The sequence below is a fragment of the Salvelinus sp. IW2-2015 genome, linkage group LG18 (assembly GCF_002910315.2).
Source record: "Salvelinus sp. IW2-2015 linkage group LG18, ASM291031v2, whole genome shotgun sequence".
Lineage (NCBI taxonomy): Eukaryota > Metazoa > Chordata > Actinopteri > Salmoniformes > Salmonidae > Salvelinus > Salvelinus sp. IW2-2015.
The window spans coordinates 55462361-55485645 of NC_036858.1; the positions used below are offsets into that span (position 1 = coordinate 55462361).

General features: G+C 41.8%; 2 protein-coding genes across 4 annotated transcripts in view; one reads left to right on the forward strand and one right to left on the reverse strand.

Annotated features, from left to right (window-relative positions):
- Positions 1-7547, reverse strand: part of eme1 (essential meiotic structure-specific endonuclease 1) — a 29737-nt gene extending 22190 nt beyond the window's left edge. For 2 of the 3 annotated variants that reach the window (XM_024008337.2, XM_024008335.2), the window contains exon 1: positions 7413-7547. The gene's annotated coding sequence lies outside the window, so the exon portion shown is untranslated. Of the gene's footprint in view, positions 1-4905; positions 4970-7412 lie in introns of those variants that run through there. The other variant, XM_024008336.2, reaches the window with a different exon arrangement.
- Positions 7548-7739: 192 nt separating this feature from the next.
- Positions 7740-22103, forward strand: LOC111978332 (large ribosomal subunit protein bL27m). Its single transcript, XM_024008339.2, has 4 exons — positions 7740-7842; positions 20949-21077; positions 21219-21286; positions 21578-22103. The coding sequence occupies exons 1-4, from the start codon at positions 7803-7805 to the stop codon at positions 21782-21784; spliced, it is 444 nt and encodes a 147-aa protein (XP_023864107.1). The 5' UTR covers positions 7740-7802; the 3' UTR covers positions 21785-22103.
- The last annotated feature ends 1182 nt before the right edge of the window (positions 22104-23285 follow it).

Consider the following 23285-nt stretch of genomic DNA (forward strand, 5'->3'; position numbering starts at 1 on the left):
CCAGGACCCAATCGCACAGTGCGGGGTTGAGAGCCAGGGCCTCAAGCTTAATGATGAACTATGGTGTTGAATGCTGAGCTGTAGTCAATGAACAGCATTCTTACATAGGTATTCCTCTTGTCCAGATGGGACAGGGCAGTGTGCAGTGTGATGGCGATCGCATCGTCTGTGGACCTATTGGGGCGGTATGTAAATGGCAGTGAGTCTAGGGTGACAGGTAAGGTGGAGTTGATATGATCCTTGACTAGTCTCTCAAAGRACTTCATGATGACAGAAGTGAGTGCTACTGGGGCGATAGTCATTCAGTTCAGTTACCTTTGCCTTCTTGGGTASAGGACCAATGGTGGCCATCTTGAAGCATGTGGGGACAGCAGACTGGGATAGGGAGAGATTGAATATGTCTGTAAACACCAGCCAGCTGGTCTGTGCATGCTCTGAGGAAGTGGCTAGGGATGGCGTCTGGGCCGGCAGCCTTGCGAGGGTTAACACGTTTAAAATGTCTTACTCACGTCGGCCACAGAGGGCCCACAGTCCTTGGAAGTGGGCCGCGTCGGGGGCACTGTATTATCCTCAAAGCGGGCAAAGAAGGTGTTTAATTTCTCTGGAAGCAAGATGTCGGTGTCCGTGACYTGGCTGATTATCTTTTTGTAGTCCGTGATTGTCTGTAGACCCTGCCACATATGTCTCGTGTCTGAGCTGTTGAACTGCGACTTCACTTTGTCCCTATACTAACATTTTGCTTGTTTGATTGCCGCGGAGGGAATAACTACAGTGTTTGTGTTCGGCCATATTCTCGGTCATCTTTCCATGGTTAAATGCGGTGGTTCGCACTTTCAGATTTGCACGAATGCAAAACTGAAAAGAGGAATATGCAAAGCATTAACATGTTAGCTACATGAAGTAGCTAAGAGAAAACATTCAAAGTAGCAAAAGATTATAGGGTCACCTAGGAAACACGTAGGTTCCTACCCTGTCACAATAACTCCTCCCTGGCGGTTTCATTTGTCGTCATGTCAAACAACACTATTCAAAGTGCCCATTATTATATTCTACTTATAGAATTAGAATAATCATTCCATTTCCATGATTCCAACAGTTCACCTAAGTGTTTTGCTCTAAATCGCAAGTCCAATTAAAAACAAGGCCTAGATTGTTTGCCCATATCGTGCAGCCCTACGTTGCAGTATAGAAATGATCGCAAATCAGAAAATTGTTGAAAATTGCAAAAATTACTTTTGGTTGAAGTTGAATTGAACAGTATAAAACAATCAGAATGGAGAAAGCCCCATTGAAATAATTTKGAATATATGTGTTGCCACCCTAAAGTCACGCACTACTCATAATGCAAATGTATAACTTCTTTATTTAAAAATACATGAAATACTATCAAATAGTAGGCCTGATTACCAACAATGACGAGACAGCCTATAGGGAGGAGGTGAGGGCCCTGGAAGTGTGGTGCCAGGAAAATAACCTCTCACCCAACGTCAACAAAAAAAAAAGGAGTTGATCGTGAATGTCAGGAAACAGCAGAGGGAGCARCCCCCTATCCAAATCGACGGGACCGTAGTGGAGAAGATGGAAAGCTTTAAGTTCCTCGACGTACATATCACTGACAAACTCAAATCGTCCACCCACACAGACAGTGTGGTGAAGGCGGCGCAATAGCGCCTCTTCAACCTCAGGAGGCTGAAAGAAATTTGTCTTGGCAACTTAACCCCTCAAACTTTTACAGATGCACAATTGAGAGCATCCTGTCGGGCTGTATTACCGCCTGGTACGGCAACTGCACCGCCCGCAACCTCAGTGCTCTTCAGAGGGTGGTACGGTCTGCCCAACGCATCACCAGGGGAGTACCAAGGCTCAATCCTAGGCCCCACGCTCTTCTCAATTTACATCAACAACATAGCTCAGGCAGTAGGAAGCTCTCATCCATTTATATGCAGATMATAGTCTTATACTCAGCTGGCCCCTCCCCGAATTGTGTTAAACGCTCTACAACAAAGCTTTCTTAGTGTCCAACATGCTTTCTCTGCCCTTAACCTTGTTCTGAACGCCTCCAAAGCAAATGCCATGTGGTTTGGTAAGAAGAATGCCCCTCCCCACAGGTGTGATTACTACCTCTGAGGGTTCAGAGCTTGAGGTAGTCACCTCATGCAAGTACTTGGGAGTATAACTAGACGGTACAACTGTCCTTCTCTCAACACATATCAAAGCTGCAGGCTAAAGTTAAATCTAGACTTGTTTTCCTCTATCCTAATCGCTTCTCTTTCAACCTAGCTGCCAAACTAACCCTTATTCAGATGACTATCCTACCCATGCTAGACTACGGAGACGTAATTTATAGATCGGCAGGTAAGGGTGCTCTCGAGCGGCTAGATGTTCTTTACCATTCGGCCATCAGATTTGCCACCAATGCACCTTATAGAACACATCACTGCACTCTATACTCCTCTGTAAACTGGTCATCTCTGTTTACCTGTCACAAGACCTACTGGTTGATGCTTATTTATAAAAATCCTCTTAGGCCTCACTCCCCCCATCTGAGATATTTACTGCAGCCCTCGTCCTCCACATWCAACACCCATTCTGCCAGTCACATTCTGTTTAAGGTCCCGAAAGCACACACGTCCCTGGGTCACTCGTCTTTTCAATTCGCTGCAGCTAGCGATTGGAACAAGCTGCAAACACTCAAACTGGACAGCTTTAGCTCAATCTCCTCATTCAAAGACTCAATCATGGACACTCTTACTGGCAGTTGTAGCTGCTTTGTGTGATGTATTGTTGTCTCCACCTTCTTGTCCTTTGTGCTGTTGTGTGTGCCCAATAATGTTTGTACCATATTTTGTGCTGCTACCATGTTGTGCTGCTGCCATGTGTTGCAATGGGCTGGAAACTTTCCAGGAAATTATCTTATAACYGTGAACCTTTGTGGTATACACATAAGGCAATTCTAGGTCTTGTGGCATATTTTGGATAAACTATCCCCAATTCAATGGAATTGCAACCCTCTGCATGCACTGTGCATTCATCCATCACATGTGCAGTGCACTCTTCCATCACATGTACAGCTGATTCTCAAGATCCTGCACACTAATGACATGCTATTGAGCCCACACTACTACACTGTCTGAGCCAAGGACTACATGSTTTCTGGTAAGTTTTGATGACAATACTGGGTGGGGTGAATATATTTTATATGACATGATTTTTTGTTTACTAGTAAATAGTAGCCTACAGCAAAGTGTGTTTAGATAATTTCTAACTTGTTAACAATTTCTCCTAGTTAGTTTTTGCTACCATGTGGGGTTTAGCTTGCTTGAGCCTGCTAACTGAGGAGTGTTAATTCACCTGTTTCCGTACATGTTTCATTTGAAAACAGTTCTTACAAGGGAGTTGTTTAATCTAACTGGTTAACTATTTATCTGTACATGGAATTGCATTTCGTTTTTWTTTTTTTACTCGTTTTTTTCTCATCTTTACAGGAAAATGCCCCGGGCACCACCTTATGTGTGGAGACATTTCACTGCAGCTAATGTAGGAGAAAGCCTGTGTACTTTTAGAGGCAACCGATTATGATTTTTCAACGCAACATGGATATTGGGGGGGGGGGGGGGGGGGGATATGCCAATTAACATACTGATATGACACACTTTTTTAACTTAATCTATTCACATCATTAAAATCATTTAGCCTCAATTAATATGTGAGCGTGTTCATTTGGTTTAAATATGCAAACAACAGTGTTGAGAAGAGTAAAAGTGCAATCTTGTGCCTGTAGAAAAGTAATGGTTTTAAGTTCCTTGCTCAGAACCATGAACATATGACAGTGGTTGGTTTCCTTTTTTAACATGAGTCTTCAATTTCCCAGTAGGAAGTTTTTAGGTCTGTTTCATTACTTATTAGGATTATTCGGGGAACTATTTCTTCTACCATTTGTCATTTCATTAACTTTGACTTTTGGATTTCATTATAGGCACTTTAGTATTGCAGGTACAGTATAGCTTCATCCCATCTCTCGCTCTACCTGGCTGAACGAGCGAACACAACGACTACAGCGACCCTCGAAGCAGCTTACATTGCAGAGGCAAGGAATAACTACTCCAAGTCTCAAGGCGAGTGAGTTTGAACGCTTTAGCGTGCATTCCGCTAACTAGCTAGCCATTTCACATCCGGTACAACCGCATAATCTTGGGAGTTGAATTAGCGCTTGCACGCCAGCGAAGGATGTTCTGGCAAACGCACAAAGTGCTGTTTGAATTGAATTGCTTCACGAGCTTGCTGCTGCTTACCACCGTCGTCACGAGCTTGCTCTACCAAAATTCATAGACTTAGTCTATACATTAATAACACACGGAATACGAGCCTTAGGTCATATACTAGGTCGCACTCCGGAAATATTCATCTCGAACAACAAGACGTTTTATTCTCTTTCAGGAAATCGGAACCGTTCCGAATAGTTTTATTCATTAACGCGGTGGCATCAAATCGAAGATTATCTGTTAACATTCGCAACCCTTCAATGTTATGTCATATTACGTAAAATTCTGGCAAATTAGGCGGCCCAAACTGTTGCATATACACTGATCTCTGCGTGCCATGAACGCAAGAGAAGTGACACAATTTCACCTGGTTAATATTCGCTGCATAACCTGGATTTCTTTTAGCTAAATATGCAGGTTTAAAATAATATATCTTCTGTGTATTGATTTTAAGAAAGGCATTGATGTTTATGGTTAGGTACACATTGGAGCAACGTAAGCACCGCATCGATTATATGCAACGCAGGACACGCTAGCGCAGGACACGCTAGATAAACTAGTAATATCATCAACCATGTGTTATTAACTAGTGATTTTGATTGATTGTTTTTTATAAGATAAGTTTATGCTAGCTGCAACTTACCTTGGCTTCTACTGCATTCGCGTAACAGGCAGGCTCCTCGTGGAGTGCAATGTAATCAGGTGGTGTAGAGCTTAGCTAGTTAACTGTAGGTTACAAGATTGAATCCCCGAGCTGACAAGGTAATCTGTGTTCTGCCCCTGACAGAACAGCAGGCACATTTGTGGCCTGCTGGAGGTCATTTTTCAGGGCTCTGGCAGTGCTCTCTCTTGCACAAAGGTGGAGGTAGCGGTCCTGCTGCTGGGTTGTTGCCCTCTACGGCCTCCTCCACGTCTCCTGATGTATCGGCCTGTCTCCTGGTAGCGCCTCCATGCTCTGGACACTACGCTGACAGACACAGCCAACCTTCTTGCCACAGCTTGCATTGATGTGCCTCCTGGATGAGCTGCACTACCTGAGCCACTTGTGTGTGGGTTGTAGACTCCGTCTCATGCTACCACTAGAGTGAAAGCACCGCCAGCATTCAAAAGTGATCAAAACATCAGCCAGGAAGCATAGGAACTGAGAGTGGTCTGTGGTCACCACCTGCAGAACCATCCTTTATTGGGGGTGTCTTGCTAATTGCCTATAATTTCCACCTTTTGTCTATTCCATTTGCACAACAGCATGTGAAATTTATTGTCAATCAGTGTTGCTTCCTAAGTGGACAGTTTGATTTCACAGAAGTGTGATTGACTTGGAGTTACATTGTGTTGTTTAAGTGTTCCCTTCATTTTTTTGAGCAGTGTATATCCCAATGCAAAAAACATCTACATTTAAATGGTATTAATATTAATTCCCATATTTTCCCATTAATTCCCACAGAAAGTTTCCACCTCTGAATATTCCCCAAAATGTGCAACCCTAGTTGCTACCATGCTGTGGTGTCATGTGTTGCTGCCATGCTATGTTGTTGTTTTAGGTCTCTCTTTATGTAGTGTTGTGTTGCGTCTTTTGTCCTATATTATTTTTATTTTTTTAATCCCAGCCCCCGTCCACGCAGGAGGCCTTTTGGTAGGCCATCATTCTAAATAAGAATTTGTTCTTAACTGACTTGCCTAGTTAAATAAAAATAATATAACACTAGTCACTTTAATAATGTTAACATATTTTGCATTACTCATCTCACATGTATATACCGTATTCTATCCCACTGTATCTAAGTCTATGCCGCTCTGACATTGCTCGCCCAATATTTATATATTTTTAATTCCATTCCTTTACTTTAGATTTGTGTGTATTGTTGTGCAATTGTTAGATATTACTGTTAGATATTGCTGTACTGTTAGAGCTAGAAACACAAGCATTTCACTACACCCGCATTTCACTACACCCGCAATAACATCTGCTAAACACGTGTATGTGACAAATACAATTATTTTAATACCGTCACACCATCAAAAAATTAAAATAAATAGTGATATGATATTTTGACCATATCACACAGCACTAGTCCAAAAACACCAACACAGTTGTGAAGAGGGCACAACAATGCCTCTTCCCCCTCAGGAGGCTGAAAAGATTTGGCATGGGCCCTCAGATCCTCAAAAAGAWATATAACTGCACCATTGAGAGCATCTTGACTGGCTCCATCACCGCTTGGTATTATAACTGCTTGGCACCTGACCCCAGGGCACTACAGAGGGTAGAGCAGGGATGGGGAACTCCAGTCCTCGGGGGACTGATTGGTGTCACACTTTTGTCCCAGCCCCCGTTAACACACCTGACTCCAATAATCAACTAATCATGATCTTCAGTTTAGAATACCAGGTGCTGTCAAAGGAAGGTCCTAACAATTGTTGTCAACGACTGTCCTCTCTACTACGGCACAGAGTACCTACGCACCAAGTCTGGAACCAACAGGACCCTGAACAGCTTCTACCCCCAAGCCATAAGACTGCTAAATAGTTAACTGCACTGACCCCTCACATAAGCTGCTGCTACTGTTTACTATCTGGTTAATAGACATTTGTCGGAGCACGTCAAACGAAAGACTAGTTTCTCAGTGACTCGTTCAATTTAATAATGACTAGTCAGTAAAGAGTCGTTCAAAAATAACGACTCGTTTGCGTACTGCATATCAATACTGCTCAATGTGCCTGCTAGCTACATTGACAAACAGGAACTGAGCTAGCAAGTGATTTTGGGCACTGATAAACCGCGTGTAAGTTAGCTGGTGCTTTATTTACGATAGTTTGACAGCTTACAGAAGATGAAGTTGTAGACATGTTGTTCTCAGAAATCAGTCCTGAGTGAGRAGCCAGACTTTCCCCGACTCGATAGACTATGCAGTTCACTTACTACTTTTTAATGCACATGTTTTTAKTTGAAATACTGCACTAAACACTAAAGCTACAGTTAACGTGTATGCAATTATCGTAACAGTAACATTCGAGGCCTATGGGTTGGGTTAATGTCATACTATTACATTTAGCTAGTAACGTTAAATGTTGTCGAGGCGTGTTAGCTAGCTAACGTTTAGCTACCAATACAAAGTTAATATTAATAATTGAACATAATTATCTACTCACGTTCTTGTAGAAGGGATTCAATATTTTATTTTCAGGACAAAAATTATTTCGTTAACTTTCGAGCTATTTCGTCTTGCTAGCCTTTTTGTAACTGGATTTTAATAACAATTTTGGATTCCGCGGGTTTAGTGGACGAACTAGTTACCACAGCCACAAATATGGTTAAACCCCGCCTATATCTACAATTTCTCTTTTTAACAATTTTATTTTAAACCTTAACCACACTGGCAACCGTATGCCAAAACGTCATTTTTAATTAAGACCAAAAAGCTCATTTTAGTMTAAGATATTTTAGGATGTAGACAATTTTGACTTTGGCTGTGGTAACTAGTGACAAGCGGTCAGTAGTTTAAAATTTGATGTGACAACGCTGACGTCACGTGATCCAACATGGCGGCGCTCGCGTCCTTGATGTTCAAGTCCAGAGCAGGTAAAATATACACATTACAATTTATTTGCGTTAATTCAAACCTCTCTATGAAACACACTAATATACGTCAATGACGCTCATTTATTGTAAAGTTACCCAGCTGGATAACGTGTTTTTGAAGCCAGCTGGTATTAGTCACTCTCTCGTGCCTTCTGCATAGTTTAACCAAATATGTTTTATTTAAGTGGATATATTTTTTTAATTTAACTAGGCAAGTCAGTTAAGAACAAACTCTTATTTACAATCAAGGCTTACCCTGGCCGAACCCGTACAACACTAGGCCAATTGTGTGCAGCCATATAGGACTCCCAATCACGGCCGGATGTTTTTACATTTATTTTACTAGATAAGTCAGTTAAGAAATTATTATTATTTACAACGACTGCCAAGGAACAGTGGGTTAACTGCCTTGTTCAGGGGCAGAACAACAGATTTTTACCTTGTCAGCTCAGGTATTCGATCTAGCAACCTTTCGGTTACTGGCATAACGTTAGGCTACCTGCAGATGTGATGCAGCCTGGATTCGAACTAGGCATTGCAGTGTCTTAGACCACTGCGCCACTCGGGAGCCCACGGGTTTTGTTCGTCGAGGTCCTGCAAACCGTTCCAATATATCCTCAACGCTGTCTTCGAAGGCATTATCACTTTTATACCATGAGTTACCAACATATTAAAATAATGATTGACATCTTTTCATTAAACTTTATTTTGACTAATTTACTCATACTATTTAATCCTTCTGCAAGATAGTCCCCACACAAATCTAGGGTTGCTGAACAACGACCCAGTTCAGTTTTTTTGTTTTGTATCTAAGGTTGTTCATTGAACCCAGTCGTTCATTCTAAAMGTTCCATTGTCATCCAGGCTGGCAACTTTCTTATCCCTTGCTTGCTAGCTAGCCAACTACGGGTAACTTAGTCAAGTCAAAAAAAGTGCAGCCAGAATAACAGCAAAGTAGCCGCACTTGCATTGGCATAGAAAATGTGCTCACTCGTCAGGTCACTGTTATTCAGAGGAGCTAGCCAACGACACAGCAACAGTAACACAATCACCTCAATCGGAAGCTGGAAAAGCTGCAAATGAGCTACTTTTCATTTTACTTTWAAAAAACATATATATCCATAAAAATGGTGCCAGCTGATTCATGATTTCGACTGGCTGAGACACTGCCTGTCTGTCTCATCCCGACTCCCYACACGTTCATTACTATGTGACAGCAGGAGATCGAATTTGAATATTGAAACAATGTTGCAAATGTCGGAGAGGGACAGCAAGGTTTATACAAATCTCCCTGTTGAAAACAAAATGTTTGTCTAAAATATATGTGAGAATGTCTATATGCTTTTTATAGTGGAGATCCAGTTTATAAATTGCCTGGCTGGGCTGATGAGACAGTGGATTGCGCAGTCAAATGGAACAGAGTAAATGGGCCTTTTAACATAATAGATTTAGCGGTGGCAACTTGTGGAATAGACACTGTCTGGAATGCAGTTTTAACCAATCAGCATTCAGGATTAGACCCACCTGTTGCATAAAACTAAGACCACAGCCTGTCACTTCCAATGGGAACAAATGAGTCATAGTAGACAGAACAAGCAAAGATGTGGGCAGAGCCAAGCACAAGCTAGCGAGAGCCTATTGGTGTGTTCTAGCCAACATTTGTATATTTCCGTTAGGGAACGCCTACCCTGTGAAGTGCGCAATAAATCGATTCGCATTTGCACTCCAAAACAATGCAGAACTGTATTGAGATCAAATGTTTGATGATTGAGAATGTGCAAAATGTTGGACAAAATCCAAAGTATCTTAAAATGGTCATAGTGATGTAGAATACACAACCAAATGATCCAGGTGTGCTAGATATAAAGATTATAAATGATTCACACAATTGTGGTAAGAATGTGCCCAAAAAGCTGTCTGAATCGCTGATTTCTGAAGATGTCATTATCAATAATTGAAATATTTAATCTTCAAATGTCTAAAATGGATATGTACAAGTGAATAGTCATGGATGTGAGCTGATTAAAATATGCAATATTGTCCTATGAACCACTTTCATAAAACAGAGGACCAGAAACTTGTAAAATTCCATAAGAATGCCAATACGTTTTAACCAAATATCTTGATGATGAGAGCAGAAAACCATTACACATAGTTAGTTTTAATTCAGATGTATTCTTATTATGGGGCTATAGCAGATTGGTCTGTTACTAGAGTACTAAAATTTATATAATTGTCCACAACAGGCCCAACATTGGATTTTACTACAATGTAATGGAATGTACAGGAAAGGMTTATAGTCATCATAATGAAAACAGTTAAAGGATAACATTGTTTATAATTTGAATCAGCCCACATGATTATTTACATGTATAAATCTATTTTACATGTTTGAAGATGAAGTATTGCAATTAACGATTTAAACATTCTAAAATTAGTGATTCGGCCAGCTTTTTGGACACATTCTTACCACAACTATGTGAATAATTTACCATCTTTACAATGTGGCACACCTGGCTCATTTGGTTGTGTATTCTACATCACTATGAACATTTTAAGATATTATTGGGCATGCTACAATTATATTTCATACAGGTATGGTCATGCGCAATTGAGCCAATAACAGTTGTTTGGCGGCCATATTGGGTAAAGGTTTCTGTGGGGTTGATACATGAATCCTGTGATGGCCCTGTATCTACAAATCTTTTTTAAACCCTGTTCTAGCTGTGTGTCTGTGAAATGTGGCGCCTCTATCACCAAAGTTACAATCCAAAAACATAGCTGCCCCACTACATGGAATTCTATGGCTAAGCTTCCAACATTCAAATGTCAATGGCAGAATATGGGTTATTTTTTAAATAATAGTTGTAGCTGGTGCTTTCAGAGTTGGTTATATTATATATAATTTGAAAGGTCATTTTAATGACAAAGATTAAAGTGTATCAGGGTTTCCATTGTTAAAGCAATTTATACAGGTACATTTAGTAAATTTGCCAGTGGCATACCAAGTGAAAACTACTGGCCCGAAGGAGAGTATTACTGGAAAGCACACAGAATTTCAATCATGGGTGGTTTCATTTGCAGTCTGGGCAAGTAACCAACCATGCAATCTGATATTTAAATCGATTGTTTGAAAAACTAAAATAGCACCATCCCCCCTCAATGATGACGCTTTGATGAAAAGCAATATATTTAGGGCCTGCACAAAGCCAAATATACACTGGAGTTTCTTACCAAGACGACGTTAAACATTCCTGAGTGGCCTAGTTACAGTTTAATATTACATTTACATATYTATTCAGACCCTTTACTCAGTACATTGTTGAAGCACCTTTGGCAGCGATTACAGCCTTGCGTCTTCATGGGTATGACGCTTCAAGCTTGGCACACCWGTATTTGGGGAGTTTCTCTCATTCTTCTCTGCTGATCCTCTCAAGCTCTGTCAGGTTGGATGGGTAGCATCGCTGCACAGCTATTTTCAGGTCTCTCCAGAGATGTTCGATCGAGTTCAAGTCCTGGCTCTGGCTGGGCCACTCAAGGACATTTAGAGCCACTCCTGTGTTGTCTTGGCTGTGTGCTTAGGGTTGTTGTTCTGTTGGAAGGTGAACCTTCACCCCAGTCTAAGGTCCGGAGCGCTCTGAATCAGGTTTTCATCAAGGATCTCTCTGTACTTTGCTCCATTCATCTGTCCCTTGATCCTGACTAGTATCCCAGTCCCTGTGCTGAAAAACATCCCCACAGCATGATGCTGCCACCACCGTGCTTCACCGTAGGGATGGTGCCAGGTTTCCTCCAGACGTGACGTTTGGCATTCAGGCCAAGGAGTTCAATCTTGGTTTCATCAGACCAGAGAATCTTTTTTCTCATGGTCTGAGAGTCCTTTTGGTGCCTTTTGGCAAACTCCAAGCGGGCTGTCATATGCCTTTTAATGAGGAGTGGCTTCCGTCTGGTCACTCTACCATAAAGGCCTGATTGGTGGAGTGCTGCAGAGATGGGTGTCCTTCTGGAAGGTTCTCCCATCTGCATAGAGAAACTCTGGAGCTCTTTCAGTGACCTTTAGGTTATGGTCACCTCCCTGACCAAGGCCCTTCTCCCCCGATTGCTCAGTTTGGCCAGGTGGCCAGCTTTAGGAAGAGTCTTGGTGGATCCAAACTTCTTCCATTTAAGAATGATGGAGGCCACTGTGTTCTTCGGGAACTTCAATGCTGCAGAATTGTTTTGGTACCTTTCCCCAGATCTGTGCCTATCAATCCTGTCTACGGAGCTCTAAGTTCAATTCCTTCGACCTCATGGCTTGGTTTTTGCTCTGAAATGCCCTGTCAACAGTGGGACCTTAATGTATAGAGACAGATGTGTGCCTTTCCAAATCATGTCCAATCAATTTAATATACCACAGGTGGACTCCAATCAAGTTGTAGAAACATCTCAAGGATGATCAATGGAAACAGGATCCACCTGAGCTCAATTTTGAGTCTCATAGCAAAGGGTCTGAACACTTATGTAAATAAGGTATTTCTGTTTTGAAWTTTTAATGCATTTGCAAAAAAATCTACAAACCTGTTTTTGCTTTGTTATTATGGGGTATTGTGTGTAGATTGAGGATACATTTTTTTTAACCATTTTAGAATAACACTAACGTTACAATGTGGAAAAAGTCAAGGGMTCTGAAATCAAATCAATAAAATTTGTTTTGAATACTTTCCAAATGCGCTGTATGTATTGACTCGGGTGTGAATATTTATATCAATTAGATTTCTGTATTTCATTTTCAGTAAGTGTGCAAACATTTCTAAAAGCTTGTTTTCACTTTGTCATTATGAGTTATTGTGGGTAGATGGGTAAGAAAAATAATCAATTTTGAATTCAGGCTGTAACACAAAATATGGAAWGTCAAGGGGTATGAATACTTTCTGAAGGCACTGTAATAGCCAGACGCTGCAGTGCTGCCCAAATGCTCTGTCCAAACGCAAATATACCTCGCTTGTGTTATGATTTTGAAACTTTCATATAAGCGAGAGAATTTTACAAAATCAAAAGATACTTACTGTACGCAGTTTAGCAAAGCTGCACCCGGCTGTGTTTATAAGAACACCAGCTGAAAACGTGGAATGAGATGGCCCAATGGAAATGCGAGCCCAAGGTGAGAAGAGGTGTTGTACCTCTGCTTGGAGGCTGTGTTATTGAAAACAACTTTGCTAAACTACGAAACACCAAGTGTTTTAAAGATTATTTCTCATAGAAATGAAAGTTAAGTTCCAAAGGTTTCCAAAACCGCATTGTAAGCAAGGATTTATATATCAATGCTGGGCCAACTGTGCGCCGCCCAATCACAGCCGGTTGTGATACAGCCTGGAATCGAACCAGGGTCTGTAGTGGCATCTCTATTGCTGAGATGCAGTGCCTTAGACCGCTGCACCACTCGTGAGCCCTATATACACATCAATTACACTACAAATCTAAACTCAGCAAAAAAAGAAACTTCCTCACTGTCAACTGCGTTTATTTTCAGCAAACTTAACATGTGTAAATATTTGTATGAACATAAGATTCAACAACTGAGACATAAACTGAACAGGTTCCACATATATGTGGCTAACAGACATGAAATAATGTGTCCCTGAACAAAGGGGGGTCAAAATCAAAAGTAACAGTCAGTATCTGGTGTGGCCACCAGCTGCATTAAGTACTGCAGTGCATCTCCTCCTCATGGACTGCACCAGATTTGCCAGTTGTTGCTGTGAGATGTTACCCCACTCTTCCACCAAGGCACCTGCAAGTTCCTGGACATTTCTGGTGGGAATGGCCCTAGCCTTCACCCTCCGATCCAACAGGTCCCAGACGTGCTCAATGGGATTGAGATCCGGGCTCTTCACTGGCCATGGCAGAACATTGACATTCCTGTCTTGCAGGGAATCATGCACAGAACGAGCAGTATAGCTGGTGGCATTGTCATACTGGAGGGTCATGTCATGCTGGAGGGTCATGTCAGGAAGGGTACCACATGAGGGAGGAGGAGGTCTTCCCTGTAACGCACAGCATTGAGATTGCCTGCAATGACAACAAGCTCAGCCCGATGATTCTGTGACACACTGCCCCAGACCATAACGGACCCTCCACCTCCAAATCGATCCTGCTCCAGAGTACAGGCCTCGGTGTAACGCTCCTTCCTTTGACGATAAACGCGAATCCGACCATCACCCCTGGTGAGACAAAACCGCTACTCATCAGTGGAGAGCACTTTTTGCCAGTCCTGTCTGGTCCAGCGACGGTGGGTTTGTGCCCATAGGCAACGTTGTTGCTGGTGATGTCTGGTGAGGACCTGCCTTACAACAGGCCTACAAGCCCTCAGTCCAGCCTCGAAGAGTTGTTGTTGCCATCCTGTACTTGTCCTTCAGGTGTGATGTTCGGATGTACCGATCCTGTGCAGGTGTTGTTACACGTGGTCTGCCACTGCGAGGACCATCGACTGTCCGTCCTGTCTCCCTGTAGCGCTGTCTTAGGCGTCTCACAGTACGGACATTGCAATTTATTGCCCTGGCCACATCTGCAGTCCTCATGCCTTCTTGCAGCATACCTAAGGCACATTCACACAGATGAGCAGGAACCCTGGGCATCTTTCTTTTGGTGTTTTTCAGAGTCAGTAGAAAGGCCTCTTTAGTGTCCTAAGTTTTCATAACTGTGACCTTAATTGCCTACCGTCTTTAAGCTGTTAGTGTCTTAACGACCGTTCCACAGGTGCATGTTCATTAATTGTTTATGGTTCACTGAACAAGCATGGGAAACCGTGTTTAGACCCTTTACAAAGAAGATCTMTGAAGATATTTGGATTTTTACGAATTATCTCTGAAATACAGGGTCCTGAAAAAGGAACGTTTCTTTTTTTGCTATATCAATTACACAATACATATCTATATACAAATCAATTACATAATACATATCTATATACACATAATTTACACAATACATATCTATAAACACCAATTACACTATACACATCAATTCACCAAAAATCCTGAAATTACCTTCTCCAACTACAACATTTTCTGACAATATATAACTGCCTAACGGGGCGGAGTTAGCCTGCAGAATTCCGTCATACTATCCAGGTCTGTGCCCAAACAATTCTGTGCCCACCTTTCCAGAAACAAGTCTTTCACCGTTGCCGCTTGTTATAGACCCCCCTCAGCTCCCAGCTGTGCCCTGGACACCATATGTGYATTGATTGCCCCCCATCTATCTTCAGAGTTCGTACTGTTAGGTGACCTAAACTGGGATATGCTTAACACCACGGCCGACCTACAATCTAAGCTAGATGCCATCAATCTTACACAAATTATCAAGGAACCTACCAGGTACAACCCTAAATCCGTAGCCATGGGCACTCTCTTAGATATCATCCTGACCAACTTGCCTTCTAAATACAACTCTGCTGTCTTCAATCAGGATCTCCGCAATCACTGCCTCATTGCCTGTGTCCGTAATAGGTCCGCGGTCAAACGACCACCCCGCATCACTGTCAAACGCTCCCTAAAACACTTCAGCAAGCAGCCCTTTCTAATCGAACTGGCCCGGGTATCCTGGAAGGATATTGACCTCATCCCGTCAGAAGAGGATGTCTGGTTGCTCTTTAAAAGTGCTTTCCTCACCATCTTAAATAAGCATGCCCCATTCAAAACATTTTTTAAACTAAGAACAGATATAGCCCTTCGTTCACCCCAGACTTGACTGCCCTTGACCAGCACAAAAACATCCTGTGGCGTACTGCACTAGCATCGAATAGCCTCCGCGATAGGCATCTTTTCAGGGAAGTCAGGGACCAATATACACAGTCAGTTAGGAAAGCTAAYGCTAGCTTTTTCAAACAGAAATTTGCATCCTGTAGTACTAATTCCAAAAAGTCTTGGGACACAGTAAAGTCCATGGAGAATAAGAGCACCTCCTCCCAGCTGCCCACTGCACTGAGGCTAGGAAACACTGTCACCACCGATAAATCTACGATAATCGATCATTTCTATAAGCATATTTCCCCCTGCAGCAACTTGCTTCTCCTTCCCCCCGCTTCTCCTTCACCCAAATCTAGACAGCTGATGTTCTGAAAGAGCTGCAAAATATGGATCCCTACAATCTGAACCTTCTCTTTCTAAAATTATCTGCCGAAATTGTTGCAACTCCTATTACTAGCCTGTTCAACCTCTCTTTCGTATCGTCTGAGATCCCCAAAGATTGGAAAGCTGCTGCGGTCATCCCCCTCTTCAAAGGGGGAGACACTCTAGGCCCAAACTGTTATAGACCTATATCCATCCTGCCCTGCCTTTCTAAAATATTTGAAAGCCAAGTTAACAAACAGATCACTAACCATTTTGAATCCCACTGTACCTTCTCCACTATGCAATCTGGTTTCTGAGCTGGTCATGAGTGCACCTCAGCCATGCTCAAGGTCCTAAACGATATCATAACCACCATCGATAAAAGACAGTATTGTGCAGCCATCTTCATTGACCTGGCCAATGCTTCCGACACTGTCAATCACCGCATTCTTATCGGCAGCCTCAACAGCCTTGGTTTCTCAAATGACTGCCTCGCCTGTATCACAAACTACTTATCAGATAGAGGTCAGTGTGTCAAATTGGAGGGCCTGTTTTCCGGACCTCTGGCAGTCTCTATGGGGGTGCCATAGGGTTAAATTCTCGGGCCGACTCTTTTATCTGTATATATCAATGATGTCGCTCTTGCTGCTGGTGATTCTCTGATCCACCTCTACGCAGACGACACCATTCTGTATACTTCTGGCCCTTCTTTGGACACTGTGTTAACTAACCTCCAAACGAGCTTCAATGCCATACAACACTCCTTCCGTGGCCTCCAACTGCTTTTAAATGCTAGTAAAACTAAATGCATGCTCTTCAACCGATTGCTGCCCACACCTGCTCGCCCGACAAGCAACACTACTCTGAACTGTTCTGACTTAGAATATGTGGACAACTACAAATACCTAGGTGTCTGGTTAGAATGTAAACTCTCCTTTCAGACTCACATTAAGCAGCATCTCCAATCCCAAATTAAATCTAGAATCGTCTTTCTATTTCGCAACAAAGCCTCCTTCACTCATGCTGCCAAACATACCCTCGTAAAACTGACTATCCTACCGATCCTTGACTTTGGCGATGTCATTTACAAAATAGTCTCCAACACTCTACTCAGACTACATCCAGTTTTCTATCACAGCGCCACCCGTTTTGTCACCAAAGCCCCATATTCTACCCACCACTGTGACCTGTATGCTCTCGTTGGCTGGAAATTGCTACATAATCGTTGCCAAATCCACTGGCTCCAGGTCATCTATAAGTATTTTCTAGGTAAAGCCCCGCCTTATCTCAGCTCACTGGTCACTATAGCAACACCTGCCCGTATCACGTGCTCCAGCAGGTATATTTCACTGGTCATCCCCAAAGCCAACACTCCCTTTGGCCGCCTTTCCTTCCAGTTCTCTGCTGCCAATGACTGGAACGAATTGCAAAAATCACTGAAGTTGGAGACTTATATCTCCCTCTCCAACTTTAAGCATCAGCTGTCAGAGCAGCTTACCAATCACTGTACCTGTACATAGCCAATATGTAAATAGCACACCCAACTACCTCATCCCCATATTGTTATTTATCTTCTGGCTCTTTTGCACCCCAGTATGTCTACCTGCACGTCATCTGCACATCTATCACTCCAGTGTTTAATTGCTAAATTGTAATTATTTTGCGTCTATGGCCTATTTATTGCCTTACCTCCGTAATCTTCTACATTTGCACACACTGTACATAGATTTTTCTATTGTGTTATTGACTATAAGTTTGTTTATGTGTAACTCTGTGTTGTTTTTGTCGCACTGCTTTGCTTTATCTTGGCCAGGTCGCAGTTGTAAATGAGAACTTGTTCTCAACTGGCCTACCTGGTTAAATATAGGTTAAATTAAAAAAAATACACAATACGTATCAATATACACATCAATTACACTATTCACACATCAATTACACTATACATATCTATATATACGTCAATTACACAATACATATCTATATAGAGTCAACCGATTATGATTTTTCAACGCCGATACCGATTATTGGAGGACCAAAAAAAGCCTATACCGATTAATCGGCCGATTTTGGGGGGGGGGGGGAATAATAACAATTACAACAAACTGAATGAACACTTATTTTAACTTAATATAATACATCAATAAAATCAATTTAGCCTCAAATAAATAATGAAGCATGTTCAATTTGGTTTAAATAATGCAAAAACAAAGTGTGTGGAGAAGAAAGTAAAAGTGCAATATGTGCCATGTAAGAAAGCTAACGTTTAAGTTCCTTGCTCAGAACATGAGAACATATGAAAGCTGGTGGTTCCTTTTTAACATGAGTCTTCAATATCCCAGGTAGGAAGTTTTAGGTTGTAGTTATTATAGGAATTATAGGACTATTTCTCTCTATACGATTTGTATTTCATATACCTTGACTATTGGATGTTCTTATAGGCACTTTAGTATTGCCAGTGTAACAGTATAGCTTCCATCCCTCTCCTCGCCTCTACCTGGCTCGAACCAGTAACACATCGACAACAGCCACCCTCGAAGCAGCGTACCCATGCAGAGCAAGGGGAACAACTACTCCAAGTCTCAGAGCGAGTTACGTTTAAACGCTATTAGCTAGCTAGCTAGCCATTCACATCGGTTACACAGCCTAATCTCGGGAGTTGATAGGCTTGAAGTCATAAACAGCACAATGCTTGAAGCATTGCGAAGAGCTGCTGGCAAAACGCACGAAAGTGCTGTTTGAATGAATGCTTACGAGCTGCTGGTGCCTACCACGCTCAGTCAGACTGCTCTATCAAATCATAGACTTAATTATAACATAATAACACACAGAAATACGAGCCTTAGGTCATTAATATGGTCGAATCCGGAAACTATCATCTCGAAAACAAACGTTTATTCTTTCAGTGAAATACGTAACCGTTCCGTATTTTATCTAACGGGTGGCATCCATAAGTAAATATTCCTGTTACATTGCACAACCTTCAATGTTATGTCATATATTCGTAAAATTCTGGCAAATTAGTTCGCAATGAGGCAGCGGCCCAAACTGTTGCATATACCCTGACTCTGCGTGCAATGAACGCAAGAGAAGTGACACAATTCACCTGGTAATATTGCCTGCTAACCTGGATTTATTTAGCTAAATATGCAGGTTTAAAAATAGATACTTCTGTGTATTGATTTTAAGAAAGGCATTTTGAGTTATGGTTAGGTACACGTTGGAGCAACGACAGTCCTTTTTCGCGAATGCGCACCGCATCGATTATATGCAACTTAGGACACGCTAGATAAACTAGTAATATCATCAACCATGTGTAGTTATAACTAGTGATTATGATTGATTGTTTTTTATAAGATAAGTTTAATGCTAGCTAGCAACTTACCTTGGCTTCTTACTGCATTCGCGTAACAGGCAGGCTCCTCATGTGAGGCAGGTGGTTAAAGCGTTGGACTAGTTAACCGTAAGGTTGCAAGATTGAATCCCTGAGCTGACAAGGTAAAAATCTGTCGTTCTGCCCCTGAACAAGGCAGTTAACCCACCGTTCCTAGGCCGTCATTGAAAATAAGAATGTTTTCTTAACTGACTTGCCTAGTTAAATAAAGATTTTTTTTTAAACTATAGTTTGTTAGCAAGAAATTTGTCGAGTGGTTGAAAAACGACTTTTAATGACTCCAACCTAAGTGTATGTAAACTTCCGACTTCAACTGTATATACACATCAATTACACTATACACATCTATATACACATCAGTTACACTATACACTTCTATATACYCATCAATTACACTATACAAGAAAAGCAAACACAAAACGCGACAAGCAAAACACAATATGAATATGGAACCACCACATTCTTCAGTAAAAAGGCCCCCTAAACATCCGCCTGAATTGCACTAGAGACACCAACTCCACCAACTTGGACTTTTGGAGATCATTTCACAAACTAAAAACAGATTTACCTAACTCATGTCTACTTTATGATACAAAATGCAATGATGTGTACTGAACCTATCACCTGTAATAAAGTGCTATGATAAACTGTGTCCAATGGCTTCAATAGTGTCCAACTGTGGTCCATATTTTCAGCTGAGAACTCTAAGAGGAGGCTGTAAAGCCCCCTTGGTGTCTCGAGCTAATTTATTCCCAACATGACCATGCTATCCAGTCCCTGAACAGCAGGGACACTTATAGTAGACGAAAACCTAAATGTCCTTTGTCTGTCACGAATGTTGATAAAAATTATATTTGAACTTACTCTACCAATTGTCTATGGGGTTGGTTCGTTATAGYGTTGAACTTTAGACAACCTTTCCAAAGGAACATATTATTAAAGACTTTGTTGTAGACCCACTTCCTCTCTGCTTTCCTCATGTGAAAATAAAAGTACCCCACAAGTTATTGCTTGTTTGTGCATATATGGCACACGTGCAGGACTTTTATTTCGACATGAGGTAAGCAGCGAGGAAGTGGGTCTACAATAGATCAATGTTTGGAAAGTCTGTTTAATAAAACATTCCTTTGGATATATTGTCTCAAATTCCACCCTATATAGGGAAAGGGATGGGGCCGAAGACATGGATGTCGATTAAGGCAGCCCCCCCCCCCGTACTCTCTGATTCAGGGGGGCTGGGTTAAATGCAGAAGACACATTTCAGTTGAATGCATAAGAACCAACGCTATGGACATTTGCTAATGTAAGTTCAAATATAATTTTATTCAACACTCGTGATAGACAAGACGTTTAGGTTTTCGTCTATGTAGTAATGTGTGGCCATGCTGTCCAGGGATTGGAWAGCATGGTCAAGTCGGGACTATGACTGGTGTATCAGGCTACTAGTAACCTACATTGGAAAGAAGTTGCTAACATAACATGAGCATCACAAATGGTATTGAACAGCCCACTGCCTTCATACAAGCCAGACAGTCATTTATCAACTYTATTGACTGTTTCAAATGTATCCCCTTGCTACAACTGCTACAATGTTTCCAAGCTACAATGTTAACTCAACAAAATTGCAGGTCTTCTGCTCCCTTGCCAGTCCTCTCTTGTGGACTGGGTGCGCTTTGCATCCAAGAAGGCAGGCGGTAGCAGCAAGAACCTCGGGGGAAAGAGTCCCGGTCGCAGATATGGCTTCAAGAAAACAGACGGTAGCTACGTGAATGCTCTTATTTGTCAGTATGCTATGCTTAGTTCTGACATCTCTGTGAGGTGCATGTTATGTATTTTGATCTTACACACGTCATGTTTGCATCATCTAACACTTCTGTTTTGTTGGCATCCACCTTCAGGGAACTATGTCCATGCTGGCAACATCCTAGCAACACAGAGGCTCATGCGGTGGCAACCAGGAGCACATGTAAGGTTTCCCACTTTCACTGTTAATATCCTGAGGTGTATTCATCACATGCACATCATAGCAAATAGTTTAGCACCGCAGCTAAATGTTTTGCAACAGAAACATTTTACTCCAACCAGAAAACTTTTTGGAAGTTTCTTTTAGACAAATTTAGGTAGGTCCCTCCTTGTTTCATTTGATTCCGTTTGGTTCCTAGTGAATACACCCCTGGAAGCCTTCAAATGTCTGCAGGTCGCCGGTTGATGGTCAACTAATCTCTCTCACACTCTATCACCCACCTCTCTCTCTCAGGTGGGGATTGGAACCAACAACACCCTTTATGCCCTGGAGGATGGCATTGTCAGGTTCACTAAGGAGGTGTATGTTCCAGCTCCACGCAGCACTGAGACATTCAAGGTCATCACCAAGCTGCCCACGGGAACTGTGCTCTACAAGACCTTTATCAACATAGTGCCCAACAAACAAGAGGGCAAGTTCAAACTGGTTGACATGTTCTAAAGACTGATGACTCATTCATATTCCACCCTGTGAAAGCTCAAACCCTACTTTTTCTATGGACTTGGCGGATTGAAAGGTTCTGTTCAACCGCGGACTCCTTTGTCGTGAATGTTGTGGAACTGAGCTGCTGTGTGGTGAGGAGGATTCTGGAAGTTCTGAGGGAATTCCTCAAAGCTTCCTGTGTTGTTGTGGTGACCGTTGCCATATTGTCATTGATCCTGCACAATTTGACTATGGTCGAAAGTTTAATCAACAGGCACCTACCTGACTTATTGTGCTGTAAGAAAGAACTCCATCCAATAAAGTTTTTTATAAACTGGGTGGTTTGAGCCCTGAATGCTGATTGGTATTTTTACTGCTCTAATGATGTTGGTAACCAGTTTATAATAGCAATAAGGCACCTCGAAGGTTTGTGGTATATGGCCGCTCCGCTTTGCGTTGTGCCTAAGAACAGCCCTTAGCCGTGGTATATTGGCCATATACCACACCCCTTCGTGCCTTATTGCTTAAATATATAATCATGACATCAGCAGTCTGTTATGGGCATTGTAAGCTTAGTCAATGGAACAATTTCATGTGTATCCAAAAGTATTTAATTTTTGGGAATATTTTTGTATCATCTGGGGGAAAAACTCTGTATGGTTGACAAGGAAAACATGAAACCACCCCTTTATCAAGTGTGTGTGGTCTATAGTTCCTGAACTAACCACAGGGTGTTTCAAGGCTTAACATCAGAGTTTTTTCCCCTCTGATTTCTCCAAACAGGCCACAGAGGGATAATGTGAAGCAAAAAAAATACTACAAAGCAGAGGGAAGTAATATATCACAGTTTTTAGRATCAGACTGTACTCTAAAGAACTCTCCTCAATAATTTACTCTCAGCCCCATGTGGTCTCTTAAAGCAACTACCTCTTTCACATAATTTTGGGTTGATAACACCGGTTCAAGAGACGTTGGGTGTTGACTGGTAACCATTAACTAAAATTTGTATCAGGGGAATTTTGTGTAAACCCATTCACAATCACCAGGATTGACCCATTTTAGAGAAAAACAAGAAACTCCAAATAGACACCCATGGCAGGATGTGTGTAGTATTCCCCAAACATTTTACAGATCATTTTTTACTCTGAGTTTAAGTAATGTGCCATGTTTTTTGTGTGTTGTTTTTAGAGTATGAGTTACAGATAGCATGAATGGTATTTCAACTCCTCTCATAGTGGTATGCAGGGGAGTGTGGAGTACATTCAGAAACCCTTGGTGCTTTCACCATGAAACGACAGCTTGTCAAAACATGTATGATGGAGGCCCTCTCTAATAACTGATGAGTGCTGTAGTTGAGATACATCATGTACAAAAATATAGTATGTGTTATGAGAGTTAAGGGAGGATAATGTACAGTACACACGAGTTGGGGGGGGGGGATAACTCTGCAAAGAGGGAGAGGTCAAATGAGGTTGCTACTCCCTCCACTGATTGACTCACTATCTAGGTTATGGACATA